The sequence below is a fragment of the Artemia sp. Qi Xiang Cuo genome, chromosome 11 (genome assembly GCF_049724085.1).
Source record: "Artemia sp. Qi Xiang Cuo chromosome 11, ASM4972408v1, whole genome shotgun sequence".
Classification (NCBI taxonomy): Eukaryota; Metazoa; Arthropoda; class Branchiopoda; order Anostraca; family Artemiidae; genus Artemia; species Artemia sp. Qi Xiang Cuo.
The window spans coordinates 33,378,085-33,396,199 of NC_142804.1; the positions used below are offsets into that span (position 1 = coordinate 33,378,085).

The window sequence follows — 18,115 nt, forward strand, 5'->3', positions numbered from 1 at the left end:
AACCTAACCTAAATTAATCCAACCTAACCTAGCCTATATGTGCGCGTACGTAGGCTAACCACCCCTAATCTAACTTAACCAAACCTAACAATATTTTTTCTGATTATGTGTGTTTTCGCAAGAAAATAGCTTGTATTTAGCAAACTTAGCCATATCTAGTTGAAACTGTGCATAAATATATTAATTTTTAGCCTAATTGCGTAGGTACTAAAGGAACATTGGACATTTTTTCTGAGTTTGTGTGTTTTCGCAAGAAAATAGCTTATCTTTAGTAAACTTAGCCATGACTAGTTGAAACTCTGCATAAATATCTTCATTTTTAGCCTAATTGCATATGTACTAAAGGAACATTGAACATTTTTTTTGATTTTTTATGTTTTCGCAAGAAAATAGCTTGTCTTTAGCAAACTTAGCCATAGATAGTTGAAACTGTGCATAAATATCTTCATTTCAGCCTAATTGCGTAGGTACTAAAGGAACATTGAACATTTTTTCTGATTTTTTATGTTTTCGCAAGAAAATAGCTTGTCTTTAGCAAACTCAGCCATAGCTAGTTGAAAATCTGCATAAATATCTTCATTTTTAGACTAATTGAGTCGGTACAAAAGGAAAATTGAACATTTTTTATGATTTTGTTTATTTTTTCGCAAGAAAATAGCTAGTATTTAGAAAACTTACACATAGCTAGTTGAAACTCTACATAAATATCTTCATTTAAGCCTAATTTCGTAGGTACTAAAGGAACATTGAACATTTTTTCTTATTTTTTTTGTGTTTTTTCAAGAAAATAGCATGTCTTTAGCAAACTTAGCCATAGCTAGTTGAAACTCTGCATAAATATCTTCATTTCAGCCTAATTGAGTACGTACTAAAGCAACATTGAACATTTTTTCTGATTTTGTGTGTTTTCGCAAGAAAATAGCTTGTCTTTAGCAAACTTAGCCATAGATAGTTGAAACTGTGCAAAAATATATTCATGTAAGCCTTAGTGATTATTTTCTATAGGGAAACTGAAAATTTTTTGAGATTTTGTGGTTTCGCAAGAAAATAGCTTGTCTTTATCAAACTTAGCCATAGCTAGTTGAAAATGATCATAAATATCTTAATTTTTAGCATAATTGTGTAGGTACTAAAGGAACATTGAACATTTTTTCTGAGTTTGTGTGTTTTCTCAAGAAAAGAGCTTGTCTTTAGCAAACATAGCCCTAGCTAGTTGAAACTCTGCATAAATATCTTCATTTCAGCCTAATTTCGTAGTTACTAAATGAATATTGAAAATTTTTTCTGAGTTTGTTTGTTTTCGCAAGAAAATAGCTTGTCTTTATCAATCTTAGGCATATATAGTTGAAAATCTGCATAAATATCTTAGTATAAGCATAATTGCGTAGGTAGTAAAGGAACATTGAACATTTTTTCTGATTTTGTGTGTTTTCGCAAGAAAATAGCTTGTCTTTAGCAAACTTAGCCATAGCTAGTTGAAACTGTGCATAAATATCTTCATTTTTAGCCTAATTGCGTAGGTACTAAAGGAACATTGAACATTTTTTCTGATTTTGTGTGATTTCGCAAGAAAATAGCTTGTCTTTAGTAAACTTAGCCATAGCTAGTTGAAACTCTGCATAAATATCTTCATTTTTATTCTTATTTAGTAGTTAATATAGGTACACTGATAATTTTTTCTGATTTTGTGTGTGTTTTCGCAAGAAAATAGCTTGTCTTTTGCAAACTTAGCAATATCTAGTTGAAACTATGCAAAAATATCTTCATTTATAGCAAAAATTATTAAGTAATAAATTAACAATTAACATTTTTTCTGAGTTTGTGTGTTTTAACAAGAAAATAGCTTGTATTTAGCAAACTTAGCCATAGATAGTTGAAACTATGAATAAATATCTTCATTTACTCATAATAGCGTAGGTACTACAGGTACATTGAACAAGTTTTATTAGTTTGTGTGTTTTAGCAAGAAAATAGCTTGTCTTTAACAAACTTAGCCATAGCTAGTTGAAACTCTGCATAAATATCTTAATTTAAGACTAATTGTTTAGGTATTAAAGTAACATTGAAAATTTTTTCTGTTTTTTTTTGTGTTTTCGCAAGAAAATAGCATGTATCTAGCAAACTTAGCCATAGCTAATTGAAACTCTGAATAAATATCTTAATTTTTAAACTAATTTCGTAGTTACTAAAGGAACATTGAACATTTTTTCTGATTTTGTGTGTTTTAGAAAGAAAATAGATTTTCTTTAGAAAACTTAGCTATAGGTACATGAAACTGTTCATAAATATATTCATTTAAGCCTAATTTAGTAGGTTCTATATGACAATTGACCATTTTTTGTGATGTTTTATGTTTTTCCAAGAAAATAGCTTGTCTTCAGCAAACTTAGTCATAGCTAGTTGAAACTGTGCATAAATAACTTCACTTTTATTCTAATTGCGTAGGTACTTGATGAACAATTGACATTTTTTTCTGAATGTGTTTGTTTTTTTGCAAGAAAATATCTTGAATTTTTTAAACTTAGCCAGAGAGAACGGAAAATGTGCATATCTCTAAACAATTATATTCTCATTTTTATTTACATAGTGTTATATTTTAAATTTCTTCTGATTTTGTGTGTGTTCGCTAGAAAATAGCTTATGCTGATCAAACTTATTCATAGCTAGTTGAAACTGTATATAAATATGAAAATGCTTTAACCACTTAGATTTAACGTACCTTTTTAGGGATGAGCATTTAGGGTTCTCCTACATGCTGAACCTGAAAGTGTAATTTTCGTGGAGATGGACTATTCTAAAGAATAAAAACGTCTCAGGCTTAAGATAATTTCAGAAAATTTCTTTAACATTTTTGAGTTAAATTACCTTTTTTTGTATGAATATTTATGGTTCTCAAAATTGTTGAAGTTTAAAGTGTGTCCCCTGAATTTTTTAATCTTAAAGTATATTTTTCGTGGCGAATGACTTTTATAAAGAATAAACACGTCTCAGGCTTAAGATAATTTCAGAGAAATTCTTTAACCTTTTAGGGTTAACTTACCTTTTTAGGGATGAGCATTTAGGGTTCTCCTACATACTGAACCTGAAAGTGTGTTCCCCGACTTAGTGGATCTGAAAGTGTAATTTCAGAAAAATTCTTTAATCTTTTAGGGTTAACTTACCTTTTTATGGATGACTATTTAGGTTTATCCTACATGCTGAACTTGAATGTGTGTTCCCTGGCTTGTTGAATCTTAAAGTATAATTTTCGTGGAGATGGAATATTCTAAATAATAAAAACGTATCAGGCTTAAGATAATTTCAGAAAAATTCTTTAACATTTTAGTGTTAACTTACCTTTTTATGGTTGACTATTTAGGGTTCTCCAACATGCTGAACTTGAAAGTGTGTTCCCTCTCATGTTGAATCTTAAAGCATAATTTTCTTGGCAATTTAATATTATAATTAATAAAAACAGTTGATAATTAATATATTTAGTAAATAAAAATATTTAAAAAAGTTTTGAAAAAAATAATTACCTATTTTAAAAAAAAATAATCTTAATACAGTTTATATGAGGAGGAGCAAGTTTTTGACGTTGGATCTCTGATATATTTTTCCATTTCAAGTATCTTTTTTGGTATCCATTTAGCGAAATATCTAACTTCATCTTCTGGGTCATAGACTGAATGCAGGTATTTCTCACATTTGAAGTCTTCTAAATTGAATAATGCTATGTTCTTATCACATTTTTCTAGTAAGAATTTATCAGTTGGTACGTTTCTCTTAACATAAACAGCTTGCACACCAAAAAAACTGCATATTTCCTGAATTTTCTCTTGTACATGTTTTATTTCATAGCCATTTTCATTATGTGGTCGTATGGTTTTAGCGTAAAAGCCATATCTATTTATAAAATTTAGTGTTGGACTCCATCTGTTTTTCTTGTACTTATACATATTGTATCTGATGTTCCATTTATATCAATGAATTTCACGTCGTTGATTGTCTAGGAGTAAGAAAGCTGCTTCGAAAATAATGCCAGTTGAGGAATATTTCAGACCAATATATTCTGTGTCAATCACACCAAACATAATTATATCTGAAAAAAAAGTGTTTAAATTAAATTTCATTTCTATTTTGTCACTATTAAAAGTGCTAGCCCCATCCCCACCAACACTCCTGTGTTAACTCCACCTTCCATAAATGTTTGGAATGTGGTATCTGAGAATTAGCGAAATGTTGTTGAAGACTTGTCAGAGCCTGTAGTAAGTACCCATTATCCGGTCATGTCTATTTGTCACTCTTAAAAGCGCTATCCCCCTCCGCCACACAAATCACGGATTTACGCCCCCTCCCCTAAATTTAGGAAAATTGTTATAGCTAAAATCGCTAAATTTCGAAGAGAAATGGTTAGACACTGAAGTAAGAAACAATTATCTTTTCATTTCTATTTTGTCACTATTAAATTTGCTAACCCCTTCCCCAACACAAATCACGGATTGACGCCCCCTCCCCTAAATTTAGGAAAATTGTTATAGCTAAAATTGCTAAATTTCGAAGAGAAATGGTTAGACACTGAAGTAAGAAACTATTATCCTTTCATTTCTTTTTTGTCACTTTTAAAATTACTAACCCCATCCCCAACAAAAATCACGGGTTTATTCTCACTCACATAAAAGTTTTAATAGTGTTATATATTCCCTCGATAAATTTCGACTATTTATTGTCAGAAAAGGTAGCAATCCCCAAATATCTTTTCATTTCTATTTTGTCACTCTTCAAAGTGCTAAAGACCCCCTCGACAAACTACACAGGTGCACGCCCCCTCCTCTCAATTGAGGGCAATTTTTCTAGTTAAAATCACTAAATATCGAAGAGAAATGGTTAGACACAGAAGTAAGAAACAATTATCTTTTCATTTCTCTTTTGTCACTATTAAAAGTGCTAACCCCCTCCCCAACAAAAAATCACGGCTTCACGCCCCTCCCCTAAATTTAGGAAAATTAACCCCCCCGAGATCTATCGCTAATTTGCAGACAAAATTAGCTGACCGCTATTTTCAGACAACCCCTGAAGTACGTAAAAGCACTGAAAACCTCGATTGTGTAAAACCAGCTCATGTCTAAAGACCGGACAAAGAGTGATAGCTCATTATAGGCTTCGCGCGTGAGCATTATGTCAAAACAGAACGCTTAATAACAACAGTGTCAATCACATGTAGAGAAAAGATTACAATATGGAAAAGCTAAATTTTTCGAAAGGATAATTATTTCTTTTTGCGAGAATTTGGTTGTAAAAACAATGAGGGAGGGGGGTTAGGTTTTGAGGGTAAAAGAACACCTTTTATGTTTTCTATCGAGTATAAAGATTTTAAAGTGATGTTTGTATTGTATGGGGGGGGATTTACCTGAATATCGTGGAGGATGACCACGGAAAATAATTTTATTTTGAAAATAAAAACGGAACTTACATAGTAAATTGAGGTTGCCAATGCTTCTAATTCATCAAATTTCTCCATTATGTCAAAATGCTTTCTGATAATTGAATCACATTACATGTCCGTTATATACGAAATCTAAAGGGCGAATTGTTATGTAACGGGGAAATCATGTGTAACAAGCCCTCTGATTGGCTGAGAAAGGATATGTAACCAGCCCTCTGATTGGCTGAGAAGGAAACACGTGATCTAACTGTTTCCGGGAAACTCATAACATTTGGCTCGAGCAACAACAACAAATACTATTTCTGGATCATAACATTTGCATCGAGCAACAACAAGAAGGAAGTGTCATTGACCTGCTCCCATTAGACTCAATAATCCATTAAAGTGAGAAAGTTCCTGTTTTTCCATTCTCACTGACAAAAACCAAGAAAACAGACATAAATGTGACAAAGTTACTGTTTTTTCAAATTCTCACTGACAAAATCCATAAAACATCCATAAATGTGAGAAAGTTCCTGTTTTTTCAAATTCTCACTGACAAAAACCATAAAAACATCCATAAATGTGAGAAAGTTCCCGTTTTTCAAATTCTCACTGACAAAAACCATAAAACATCCATGAAAAACATCAAATAAATCGACCAACACACATAACCATCCATGAAAACATCCATAAATGTGACAAAATTCCTGTTTTTTCATTCTCACTGACAAAAACCATAAACCACGTGGTTCTATGCCCATATATGGTGTGCTGACACGACTGGTACCCCCTCCTCTACTTATGTCTTTCAGGATGACTTAATCCCCCACAGTTCCCAGGGGAAGAGCTGCAAGTCAATGAACTTTGCCCATTGTTTACATATAGTATTGGTTAATGGGAAGTATACAGACGTTTCAGGAGGGATTTTTCTGGTGGGGGGGGGGTCGGAGGACGGGGTTACGTGAGAAGATCTTTCCATAGAGGATGTTTCCTTGGGGAAGGGACTTTTCTATGAAGGGGACGCCGGATTTCAGCATTATTTAAAAAAAAATAAGTTTTTTCAACTGAAAGTAAGGAGCAACATTAAAACTTAAAACAAACAGAAATTATTACGTATAAAAGGGGGTTTGCCCACCTAGTCAACACCTCGCCATTTACGCTAAAGTTTTTTTTAGTACTTTCAAAAGAGCTATCCATTCTAATTAACCGGCCTTTGTGATTCAGGGGTTTGTGATTCGAATAAAATTCGAACTTTAGCGTAAAGAGCAAGGTACTGACTAGGGGTAAACTCCCTAATATACGTAATAAAAACATACAAATATAGAAGTTTGTAACGTAAGTTAATTCGTAAGTTACGGCAGAACAAAATTTCGAGAAAGCCATTTAGCCAAAACAAGTAAAATTAATATTTATATTTGATTCTAATTATTCATGTACTGTGAGCCAAAATCAAAGCTGCATTAATTCAAAAACGTTCAGAAGTTAAATAAAAAAAAAAGCAAGTTTTTTTAACTGAAAGTAAGGAGCGACATTAAAACTTAAAACGAACAGAAATTATTCCGCATATGAAAGGGACTGTCCTCTCCTCAACGCCTCGCTCTTTACGCTAAAGTTGGACTCTGTCACACAACTTTATTTTTTAAAACAAGAAAAAACTTTAGCGTAAAGAGCGAGGCGTTGAGGAGGGGACAGCCCCTTTCATAAACGGAGTAATTTCTGTTCGTTTTAAGTTTTAATGTCGCTCCTTACTTTCAGTTAAAAAAAAAAAACTTGTTTTTTTATTTAATTTTAGCCCTAGAAAGCGGGATAGAGCCACATTTTTCGTACTGCTTACTTTTTGACAAACGGTAAGTCATTCGAGCACTCAGTCAGTCACGTGTAAAATCTCTCAAATTGTACATTGAATGGTTCCGTTCCTTTATGCATATTATACACCTCTAAGCTATATCCATATTTAAAGGTACCTTTTATTCTTTTAGACTGATTTAGATGCTTAGAGGGCAAACAATTTATGTTTATTCCTTAAAATAAATTCAATTATACTCACATTAAAGCAAAAAATTATGTCTAAAAAGTAAGCAGCATCCTTTTCCCTACTCATATTCAAAGTTTATTTCAGATTCAGACACAAGAAGCTTGGAAAACTCCTGATATATCAAATTCCACAGATTCTGTGGCCACCGGCAGGTACACCCCTTTCACTCCATCTTGCACAAGCCTTATATTTAACATAAACTTTTCATTTTTCTCTTAAAATATACTTAATCAACATTTTCCAAAAGTTTCCTGCTCATTATCGCATTGCTGCTAAAAAAAAAAATAAGCTGAAAAAATTCCAAATTAATGTAACTTTTTTTTCGTTTTGGAAATAGTAAAAAGGAACTAACTTCATCACAGCGATTTGATCTTCTACTTCAACGGTACCCATTCCTCTGTAAATTTCGAATAGAATATTTTCACCCTGGTAGCCAGAACCTCTTCCATCAATATATGCATATATAATTCCTTGGGATGCATAGTAATGTCCCCAAGATATGCTAAATGCTTCAGTAACTTGCTGTGAAGAGGGTCCACCGTACCTGAAATCAAAAAGAGAAGTTATGATTTTGAATAAAGGAATGCAATCAACTAAGACTGTCAAAATTAAAGGCTATCTAAGGCTATCTCAAAATTTTGATTGAAAGTGTTTGGGAAAATGGGGGCGTGGGAAGGGGTTTAGTTGCCCTCCAATCATATTCGACTATTGAAAGGGGCACCAGCCCTTTCAATTTCCAATCGAATGAGTCCTTTTCGAAGTTTCTACGACAACTCCTTCGATACGAAGTGCCCTGATCTAAACAAAGAAATATATATAATAAATAATGCATTGTGCCCACATCGCTCTTTACTTAGGCAGAGCTTTTGCGCTGCCTATGATTCGCTGCACTTGGGGATGAACTCCTTTCATTGGAAGTTAAAATATACACAAGCAATCTTAGGCCTATTTCTTCAAGTCATTACACATTCATCCTTGCAAGCATAATAGTGCAATGGGCATAAGGGCAACGTATAATAATTACCATAGCCATGAATAGGTTAAACAGGAAGAGGAAAGAATGGTCCACCAAAACAAACAAAATAAAAACCCTGAAGAAGTATTTAGGAATAAAAATCCACTACAATGCTACGTCATTAACGAACCAAATGCGTTTCTATGAAACGCACCAAACCTCAATTTCACCCTGCAACGCTGTTTGCAGACACGGTTCTGGTTAGGCATATACATTAAAATTACCACCTCCATGTCATTGTGAGGCCAGACAGGCAGGGTTTTCCTCCAACTGATACAGCCGAAGGAAGGAGCTTAAACCCACAGATTGGGACAGAGTGGAGACCAACAACAATAAGCCATGACAAATCTTAGCAAATTGGGTTTAATTTTTATCTGAAATTGGGTTTAAATTTTATCTATTTTCAGAGCATGAAAGCAGCCTAAATACACTGAAACACAATAGTTTCAGTACAATCCTTAAGATAATCAAGTTACTTACACATTAACCAGTACTGGGTATTTCTTAGAGCCTGGATTATTAATATCAAAGTCTTGAGGCATAATGAGCTTCACATTAGCATAATAAGGTGATGAAAGTGGTCCAATCTTAATGCTTCGTATGTAAATGTTGGTAGGCATGCTTACATTCTTCAAATTTTCTTTCAGAGACAGATTAAGCTCCCAATCAAGCAGATAATTGTGACTCTGAAAAATTCAAACTGTTTAGTCAAGGATATCATTTTGAAGAGGGCAGAATAAGACCATGCTTAGCGAATATATTCAATATAATCGTTTCAAGAGCATTGGAAACCACTTCAACTTCAAAAACTCCTGTTTTTGAAAACTCCTCTTTTTTTCTATTATATAATAGGCATAAAACTATAAAATTGTTTGAGAAGAAAGAAGGAGTGTAATATTTTGAGATCTGGGTTCTTGGTATCATTTCTCAGAGATTAATATGAGAAATGTTCTTTTGCTTATGTTAGCAAGGAGGTAATACAAAGTTGCATAAGTATTTTGCAGCAATTGTTGCCTAAAAGTTTATCTTTGAAGCTAGGATGCTTTACTTACAAAAATTCTGCAAATTTGGAAGATAAAAACTGAACAATATAAAAGAAAAGTGAAAGTGTTTGACTCCAAGAGAACTAATGTCAGCTCCAGGTTTCAGAAAATCCTGATTTGTTTATCTAAGTTGGAAAAAAGAACACTCACTTATCCAGTAAAATTACCTCTAGGATGTCAAATAATACTGATTGCTGAAATATACACTTTGTTTTCTTTATTAAATGGCAGAAAGTTATCATCGTTTGTTTTCGTTTCTTTTTCGTTTTTTCAGATTTTTCCTTCTACTACAACTACTGTTAACGACTCACCACAGCACCAAGCCACCTGAGGTCAACACAGCTACCCACGCTCTTCCTCAAACCTAATTTATTCAAAGCTTCCCTCTTTACACCTTCCCATGAAGTTCCCATTTTCCTTAATATTTCTTTACGACATCCTCCAACCCCAACCACGGACGACCTGCCTTCCATTTAGCCCTAGACGGTTGACCGAAAACGACAATCTTTTACAATATGTCATCCTTCACCTTCAGATGGTGCCCTAAGCATCTCAATCTTTCTCTCATTATAGCCCTAGAAAGCGGGATTGAACCACACTTTTCACACAGCCTAATATTGAAGTATGGTCAGTCAGCTGGGTACCCAAGACAATCCGCAGGCAATGTCTCTGGAAAACTTCTTCTCACACAATTTCTCTCAGCAATTCTCGCTCCGTTTTTTGGAGCGCCCATGCTTCAGCATATTTGACCACCCTTTTTTTCTTATTTTATCGTACATTTTGTATAGCCAGTTTGACCTAAGAATCTGTTGACTAAATTTATGAAGATAGCAAAAGGTTTTCAGCTTCGTTAAAAGCCTAATTTTTTATACTGACAGGGATTAAAAAATTTATATGACAGGGAAAATTTACTTTAAAAATAAATGTTTACTTTACAACCTATTTACTAAATTTATGAAGACAGCAAGACATTTTTATCTTAATCAAAAGGCCTTATTTTTTTTTACTGACAGGGAAACATCGAAAATTCAAACTTTGGTGATAATAGTGTTTTGTTTGACAAGCATGAAAATGGAATTTGTATGACTTACATCCATCGCATTTCGCAGTCGAACTTCTGGGACATTTGGACCGTTACAGCTATGTGCATAATATGAGGCATCGGAACTGAACCTCGCATTATTCCATGTGCAGCCAGTATTACAAGTAAGACAAACAAAACCGTTCCCATTAATTTCAATTTCATATAGATGTCTCTGAGAGGGTTTTGCAACATCCGTTCCAATAGCATACCTAAAACACAAAAAGTAGAATTTAAGACTGGAATCGAAATAAAAGAAGTAGTAAAATTTTGGAACTGACGCAGTCTGCATCACGAATTCTGCACAGCTCAGTATATGATAATTATCCCAAGAAACATAAACTTTAGGAAGTGTACTTGTTTAGCTAGCAATTTGCAATTCTAAATTGTTTTTGATCAAGGTATGCTCATTTCCTTCATACATAATTCCTATTAATGCTTAAGATTTATATATAAAAAATATTTTAAGCTTAGCACTCTATAGAAAAATATACTGTATTTAAATTTTTTTCCCTCAATCAAATTATGAGAAAACTGATTAGGAAGTTTTTTAATGTACTACACAAAATTGAAGTTAAAAATTAAAGAGAATATGTTCTCCAAGACATTATTCTGATATTAGGAATAATTCAGTAAGGAGACTTTGCACTGACTGTCCCAAGTGCACATGATCTTTTTCGTTTAGCCCTTTCTTATATACTTATTACGTACCTGACTGAAAATGACTTAGTTTATAACTTCTTGGATTTAGCAGGATACTCAATGCTTAACTTTTTTATAGCACTCCAACTAAGATGTAATACGGAATGAGGGAGGGAGTATTGGACTTGTACCTCTAAAAATGTGAAGAAGTACATTATGCAATGACAAAAAAAAACTAGATTTAGCGCCCATACCTTCTTGCGGCTGATCCGCAAACTGACCGTGTTTACATCTTATTGGATTTGATAAGCTACTCATGGGCATTAATACCTTTATATTTTGCTCTATATAAAAATTTTACATTTACGGGGAATGCACTTTATACTAAGTTTAGCGTTTTGCAATGCGTAAATTTTTTTAAATCTTATAATTCTATTAACAAAGCTGCAAGTTGGTGCATCTTTATAAAATAATATTGTCGATTTTTTTACAACTCGTTTATCTTTAGAAAAAATTGTAATTTGACCCACTTATTATCGAAAATCTTGGTCAATTGTCCCCCTTCGAGAGCAGACAAACTATCAAACAGTTCGTGGTAACGAACTGTAAGTAAGGAGCGACCCGGTTGATTGGCAACCGAAACTCTAGAAACAGAAATTTGATACCAATAGATACAAAAAAAGAATCAGATTTTAATACTGATTTCAAATATATAAGTTTCATCAAGTTGATCACACCATTAGATTCAGCATATCAGAGAACCCTACTGTAGAGGTTTCAAGCTCCTATCTGCAAAACTTTGGAATATTGTATACGATGAAGACGATGAATATTGTAGACGATGAAGATTTGCTAGATGTTTTCCAGAGAAATTGCTTAAGGATTGTTCTGGGTACCCGGCTGACTACCGTATTTCAAACAATAGGCTATACGAAAAATCTGGTTCAATACCGCTTTGTAGGTCTATAATGAAAGAAAGGTTGAGGTGGTTAAGGCATGTTGTGCGGATGAAGGATGACAGATTGCCGAAGATTGTTCTTTTTGGCCAACCATCTAGGGCTAAACGGACAGCAGGTCGTCCCAGTCTGGGGTGGGAGGACGTCATAAAGACAGATTTAAAGGAAATGGGAACTTCGTGGGCGGGTGTAAAAAGGGAGGCTTTGAATAGATTGGGGTGGAGGAGGAGCGTGCGTAGCTGTGTTGACCTCAGGCAGCTTGGTGCTGCGATGAGTTGTTAGTAGTAGTAGTAGTAGGGGTGATCGTATCGACCCAATTGTCCTAGAATATCGTGGGAGGGCTCATTGGAATGGAAATCAAAAGTTCTAGTGCGCTTTTTAAGTGACCGAAAAATGGAGGGCAACTAGGCCCCCTCCCACGCTCATTTTTTTCCCAAGGTTACCCGATCAAAATTTTGAGATAGCTATTTGTTCAACATGATCGAAAGTATGATGACTATGTCTTTTAGGATGACTTAATCCACCGAAATGCTCGGGGGGAGGGCTGAAAGTTATGAGCTTTACCCAATGTTAACATATAGTATTGGTTATTGGGAAGTATACAGACGTTTTCTAGGGAGATTTTTTTCTAGTAGTGGGGGGAAAGTCGGGGGTTATGCGGGAGGATCTTTCTAAGGAGGAATTTTTCATGGGGGAAGGGACATTGCTGGATTTCCCACCATTATTTAAAAAAACAATCAGAAATTCGGGTCATTTTTAAAGAATTGGAACAAAATTCGAACTTTAGCGTAAAGAGCGAGGTATTGACTAGGGGGCGACCCCCCTAATATACGTATTAAGAATATATGGATATAGAAGTTCGCTACGTAAGTTAATTCGTAAGTTACGTGTATTTATTACTAATAAAAACGTTCGTAAATAAATTTAAACAACTTTCGAGAAAGCATTTAACCAAATAAAAGTAAAATTAATATGCAATTTTTTTTTAATTATTTATGTACGGTGAGCCAAAATCAAAACCTCCATTAATTCAAAGACGTTCAAAAATTAAATTATAAAAAACAAGTTTTTGACTGAAAGTAAGGAGCAACATTAAAACTTAAAACGAACAGAAATTATTCCGTATATGAAACGGGCCGTCCCCTCCTCAACGCCTCTCTCTTTACGCTAAAGTTTTTTATTGTTTTAAGAAATAGAGTTGTGAGAAAGAGTCTAACTTTAGCGTAAAGAGCGAGGCGTTGAGGAGGGGACAGCCCCTTTCATATACGTAATAATTTCTGTTCGTTTTAATTTTTAATGTTGCTCCTTACTTTCAGTTAAAAAAAACTTGTTTTTGTTTAATTTAATAATAGGAAGGACCAAGAGAAGATTAGATGAAACCGCGCCAAAATGATTCACTATAATGTATACATTATAGCTTAAGTTTATCTAATTTGACGGAGATATTAAATTAGATAAATTTAAATTAGATATGTATAATAAGGACTCAGATACGGCTCGAAAGGGGACGAGAGGGAGGGGGTGATTCCTCCCTGTGCTTTTTGTGAAGTCGCATAAGTTGTTTATTTTGACCTGATTGAAGTCCCAGATGCTCAATTCAGAGACAGTCTACGTTGTATTTTCTTCTCCTGGAAAGATTTTTGCATGTTTAAACTTCTCGGTAAAGAAATGCTCAGCTTCAGTTGTAGATACCGAGAACCAAATTCACGTGTAAATAGAATAGAGTCATTTTATTTTATTTTTTAATTGTATTTTGTTTAGTTTTGTTTTTAAACAGAGTCGTGTAAAATAAACCAGGTTTAAAGGGATTGGACTAGTAGCAGCCAGCGTTTTAAAAACCTGCTGATGTCCGTATATGATCTGTTTCTGTCTGGTTGTTCAGAACTAGCCCCTACTTTTTTGAAGTCATTTAAGTCCTTTCTTTGGGCCTCATCCAGTTCCCAGGCGCTCAATTCAGTCAGACAGTCTACGTTTTATTTTCTTTCTCCTGAAAAGACTTTAGGATTTTCAAACTTGTCAGTAGAAAATGGTTGATTTTAGCACTGCTTAGCTTCAGTCGTAGATACCAAAAACCAAATTTGCATGTAAATAGAATAGTTTTAGTTAATCGTTAAATTCTTATTTTTAATAATTTCACATTTAAACAGAGTGGTTTAAATTAAACCAAATTTAAAGGCACTGTACTGGTAGCCTAGCAGTTCGCCTTGAAAACCTGTTTAAACTTGCATATGATTTATTTCTGTCGGATTTAAATCAAGTTGGTGAACTGTGACGAAAAAGTTGAGAGCCATGGCTAATTGATACTCTGAGTGAAAGGCAAAGCTGACATAAGTCTTTCAGAATTGTATAAAAATGATGTCAGTTCACTTGTTGATAGATAGTCTATCATCCACCCATCCTAGGGCAGAACTGATTTTCCTTGGGAAAATTCAAGTGAAGCCTGACTAGATAGTATGAAAAAAAAACAAAAGCAAGAGACAAGGTTACCTGCATAAAATGTGGGTCGAACTTTGACTACCAGTGGAAAAGAAGGCGTGAAATTTTCAGACACAATGGAAAAGTAATCAGAATTTTAAAACGAGGAGTCCCGTGAGACCCTTTCAAAGCAAGTATATCCAGAACATTGAAAAAACTCGATTGCAAAACGAGGTTTATACGGATGCAACGCTTGAGAAGGACATGCAAGATTTGGCTATGTACCCAGAATTTGTTTCCCAGGACAGGGCAATCGACTGGTAGAGAACAACTTGACAGTTCATAAAAACTAAATCCTTGAAATATTCGATTACATCAACCTGTTTCTAAACGTTTTAAAGCTTTCTCGGGGCCAAATGACGTCCAAGGCAACGTAGCTAATCTTTGGATCAGGCAAAATGGGTTTAGTTATCAGAAACCTTGGAAAACTTTACAAAAAAGAACAACCTTTCTGAGCATACCTTAAGGCAGAATGCACTTGAAAAACTGCCTTTATGTGAGAATTTTTATCTTTTGTTTCACGTTATTGCTTTGAATGAAAAATTAGGGATACAAAAACCCACAATATTATCCCCCGAAAAACAAACACTATTTACATTACGTTTCTAAGGCCCTATGTTTCTCAAAATAAAATGAGACTGGTCCCCAACCCCCCAAAAGGCTCAACTAGGACACTAGCTGTGATCCTCTCTTATTTAAATCAAATGTTGTTGAAATCCGACAACTATCTCGTGTTTGATCTCCATAATCCTTGTATTCCCACTTAATCAGGAGAGATTGTCCGTCGTAGTAGCTCCTTTAAATACTTAGGAGTACTGGTACGATCCAAGAATAATGTGCGGACTTACATACCAACGTGTTCATGCAAACTTTTGCTCAGGGTACAATAGAGCAGAGGCATCGGAAAAAACATTTAAAGCGCCACACTCTGATTCGGTTATTTAATGTTTAGGAGGCATCTTACATTTTTTATATTTTTTTTCATTCAAAAAATGAATAGCATTACTTATAGACAAAAACCTGCACTCAATAGCATAGATTTACTAAGCTCCTGCTAAGTTCACTCCCCTTGGTATCCAAATTCCGAACTGGCTGTAGACACTCGTATCACAGACCACGATATTTACCAAGTCAAAATTGAACAACTTGCCTATTTGTAATCAATATATAATTTGTATGAGTCTCTACGAACTCGGTTGTCATTTGCATAGTTCATATTACAAAGTAACATTATGAACTTGCTGCTAGTGCAATCTTTTTTCCTTTCTCTGCTTTTTACTCTGGATTTTTTTTTTTTTGCAGCCAGAAAAAAAATCTTTATTATTATTGTTATTCCTCGCAGAGCTAGGATCGGGTATGGTCCCCAAAAAGGAGCATTGTCTAATGTCTATAGTCTATATATCTTTCTACTTTTCGATTTTGCGCAATTTAAGGCCCATTCACAATGATATGTTACTAATACCCAGATTAAGCTAGCGCTAATTTGAGCCAATCCGATTTTCGTTGAATTTTTGTTTGGCTAAAAATTTTATGAAATATTCTGATTGGCTCAAATTGGGGCTAGTTAAAAACCCGGTATTAGTAAAATCTCATTGTGAATGGGCCTTAAGCATTATATGTTACGACGGGAATCAAGACCTGAAAGTAGATAGTCGTGAAACAGATCTCGATGAGGTCATTATATCATAAACCTAAAAGTGAAGCATGCTTACACAATACCACGATTTTCTTCAAAACTGATGATTCGCGTGATTTCAAAATGGCCAAAAGTCAATGGTTTGGAGGACCAGCTCTCATTGGTTTGATCAAAAAGAACAACATGTTTATATTTCCCAGTTGCCATTGAATCAGTTAAAGGTACTTCTACAGGATGAAGGATCACAAACATAGATCCATCGTTACTAAAAATAGGGGCTTCAAAAAACTCGTTCCATCCTCCTCCAGAGGCGTAACTGTGAATCTGAAATAGAAATATATAGATTAATTTATTTAGCGCAAAATACCCGTGGGCCATGGATCAGGGGCGCAATTTGCTACGGGGCAGGAGGAGTATAACTGCCCCTCACAGTCCTTCGTTCGCCCTCCCCCCCGCCGACACCAGTTTGCCCCTCCCCCAGATGAAATTTAGTTTCTTCTAAAATCTTGTCAGAACTAAGATAAACCTCCATAATTCAAGCATCAACAGAAACAGATCAGTTTTTTTAGTACATATTTACCTTTATAGCACTATAAATTACCTTTATATAGCACCATTAAGTGCCTTTATAGTATCTTACTTTTAAAATATTAAATAGTACCTTTATGGTACCAAATGGCTTATTTTTTTAGGTTTTACTATCATTTTCACTTGATTTGGGAAAATTGGCTCCAACTTACCCCCCCCCCCAGGATTTTGACAAAATTACACCCCTGCCATGGCTACAGAAAATAGATATCATGCACTAAATAACTATACCTCCCATAAAATAATGTAAAGTAACACACCAAAGAAACAAAAACGAACACCATCAAAATAAAAACACCATATAAACTTCCACACCCAGTAAAAATCTCTCCATTTATTGCATGGCTATCCAAACAGATCAAGATCCACCTGTCTTATAATCCAAAGATTCCTTTTGCTTCCTTTTGTTTTGGTTACTATTGGCCTGAGTCGCTCCTTACTTATAGTTCGTTACCAAGGACTGTTAAATTGTTAACTAGGCTTGCCTAAAATATATTAAGCAAAAGGAATCTGATTTATATTGTTGTCTAAAGGGGGGGGCTGTAGCTTTCCTGTATTCGGTTTTTGAAAATGGCAATTCCAATGGTGCAGTTTTCATTTAGATCCAACACCATTTTCAAGCGTTTTCAGGCTCTCTTTCCAAATTCTTATAAATTTGTTTTTACAATAAACGTTTACCATTAAAATAAATCGAAATCATAGTTGCCATTCCTTAATCAGCTCCACATGGCAATTTTTCTCACTCGACAGTTTTTTCAAAAAAAGCGTATTAAATTTTTTGGTTACAATGTACCGTGGTTCATTCATTGCCATGTTCAAGTTATCACTTTTCTATGCCTGTCGTCCGACGGATTCCTTGGATAATTTTTAGTATTGTAACGCTAAATATTTTAAACTTACCACATTACAGTCTCCAGAAAATGAGTCACATATAGAGAAATAAGACTGGTTTTGCACTCGGTTGGACCAGACGACAAAAAATGCTTCTTCGTTTGCCCAAGTCGCTGTAGTGAACAAACAATCTCTGTAAACATATTCAATGTGTTATTACTTAATTCATGGTAACAGTGCAGTGAGTAACAGTAAGTAATTAACAGTACAGTAACAGTAAAAATAATATGCAGTACAGTGCAGTAACAGTGAAGAGTAACAAAGCAAACATTTTTTCCTATCGTATCAGAACAGAAAAAGAACAAAGATAGTCGGAAACTGACGAAAGTTTGATCCTCATCATTTT

The 18,115-nt window shown here is 34.4% G+C and overlaps 1 protein-coding gene across 7 annotated transcripts in view; it reads right to left on the bottom strand.

Moving 5' to 3' along the window:
- The window catches only part of ome (dipeptidyl peptidase 4 omega), a 123,624-nt gene that overhangs the window by 17,671 nt on the left and 87,838 nt on the right, over positions 1 to 18,115 (bottom strand). For all 7 annotated transcript variants that reach the window (XM_089096721.1, XM_089096719.1, XM_089096723.1 and 4 more), the window contains exons 8-12: positions 17,779 to 17,902; positions 16,367 to 16,614; positions 10,592 to 10,793; positions 8,938 to 9,143; positions 7,795 to 7,986 (exon numbers count right to left, since the gene is read on the bottom strand). In XM_089096721.1, the coding sequence (XP_088952847.1) occupies positions 7,795 to 7,986; positions 8,938 to 9,143; positions 10,592 to 10,793; positions 16,367 to 16,614; positions 17,779 to 17,902 (972 nt within the window). The remainder of the gene's footprint in view (positions 1 to 7,794; positions 7,987 to 8,937; positions 9,144 to 10,591; positions 10,794 to 16,366; positions 16,615 to 17,778; positions 17,903 to 18,115) is intronic.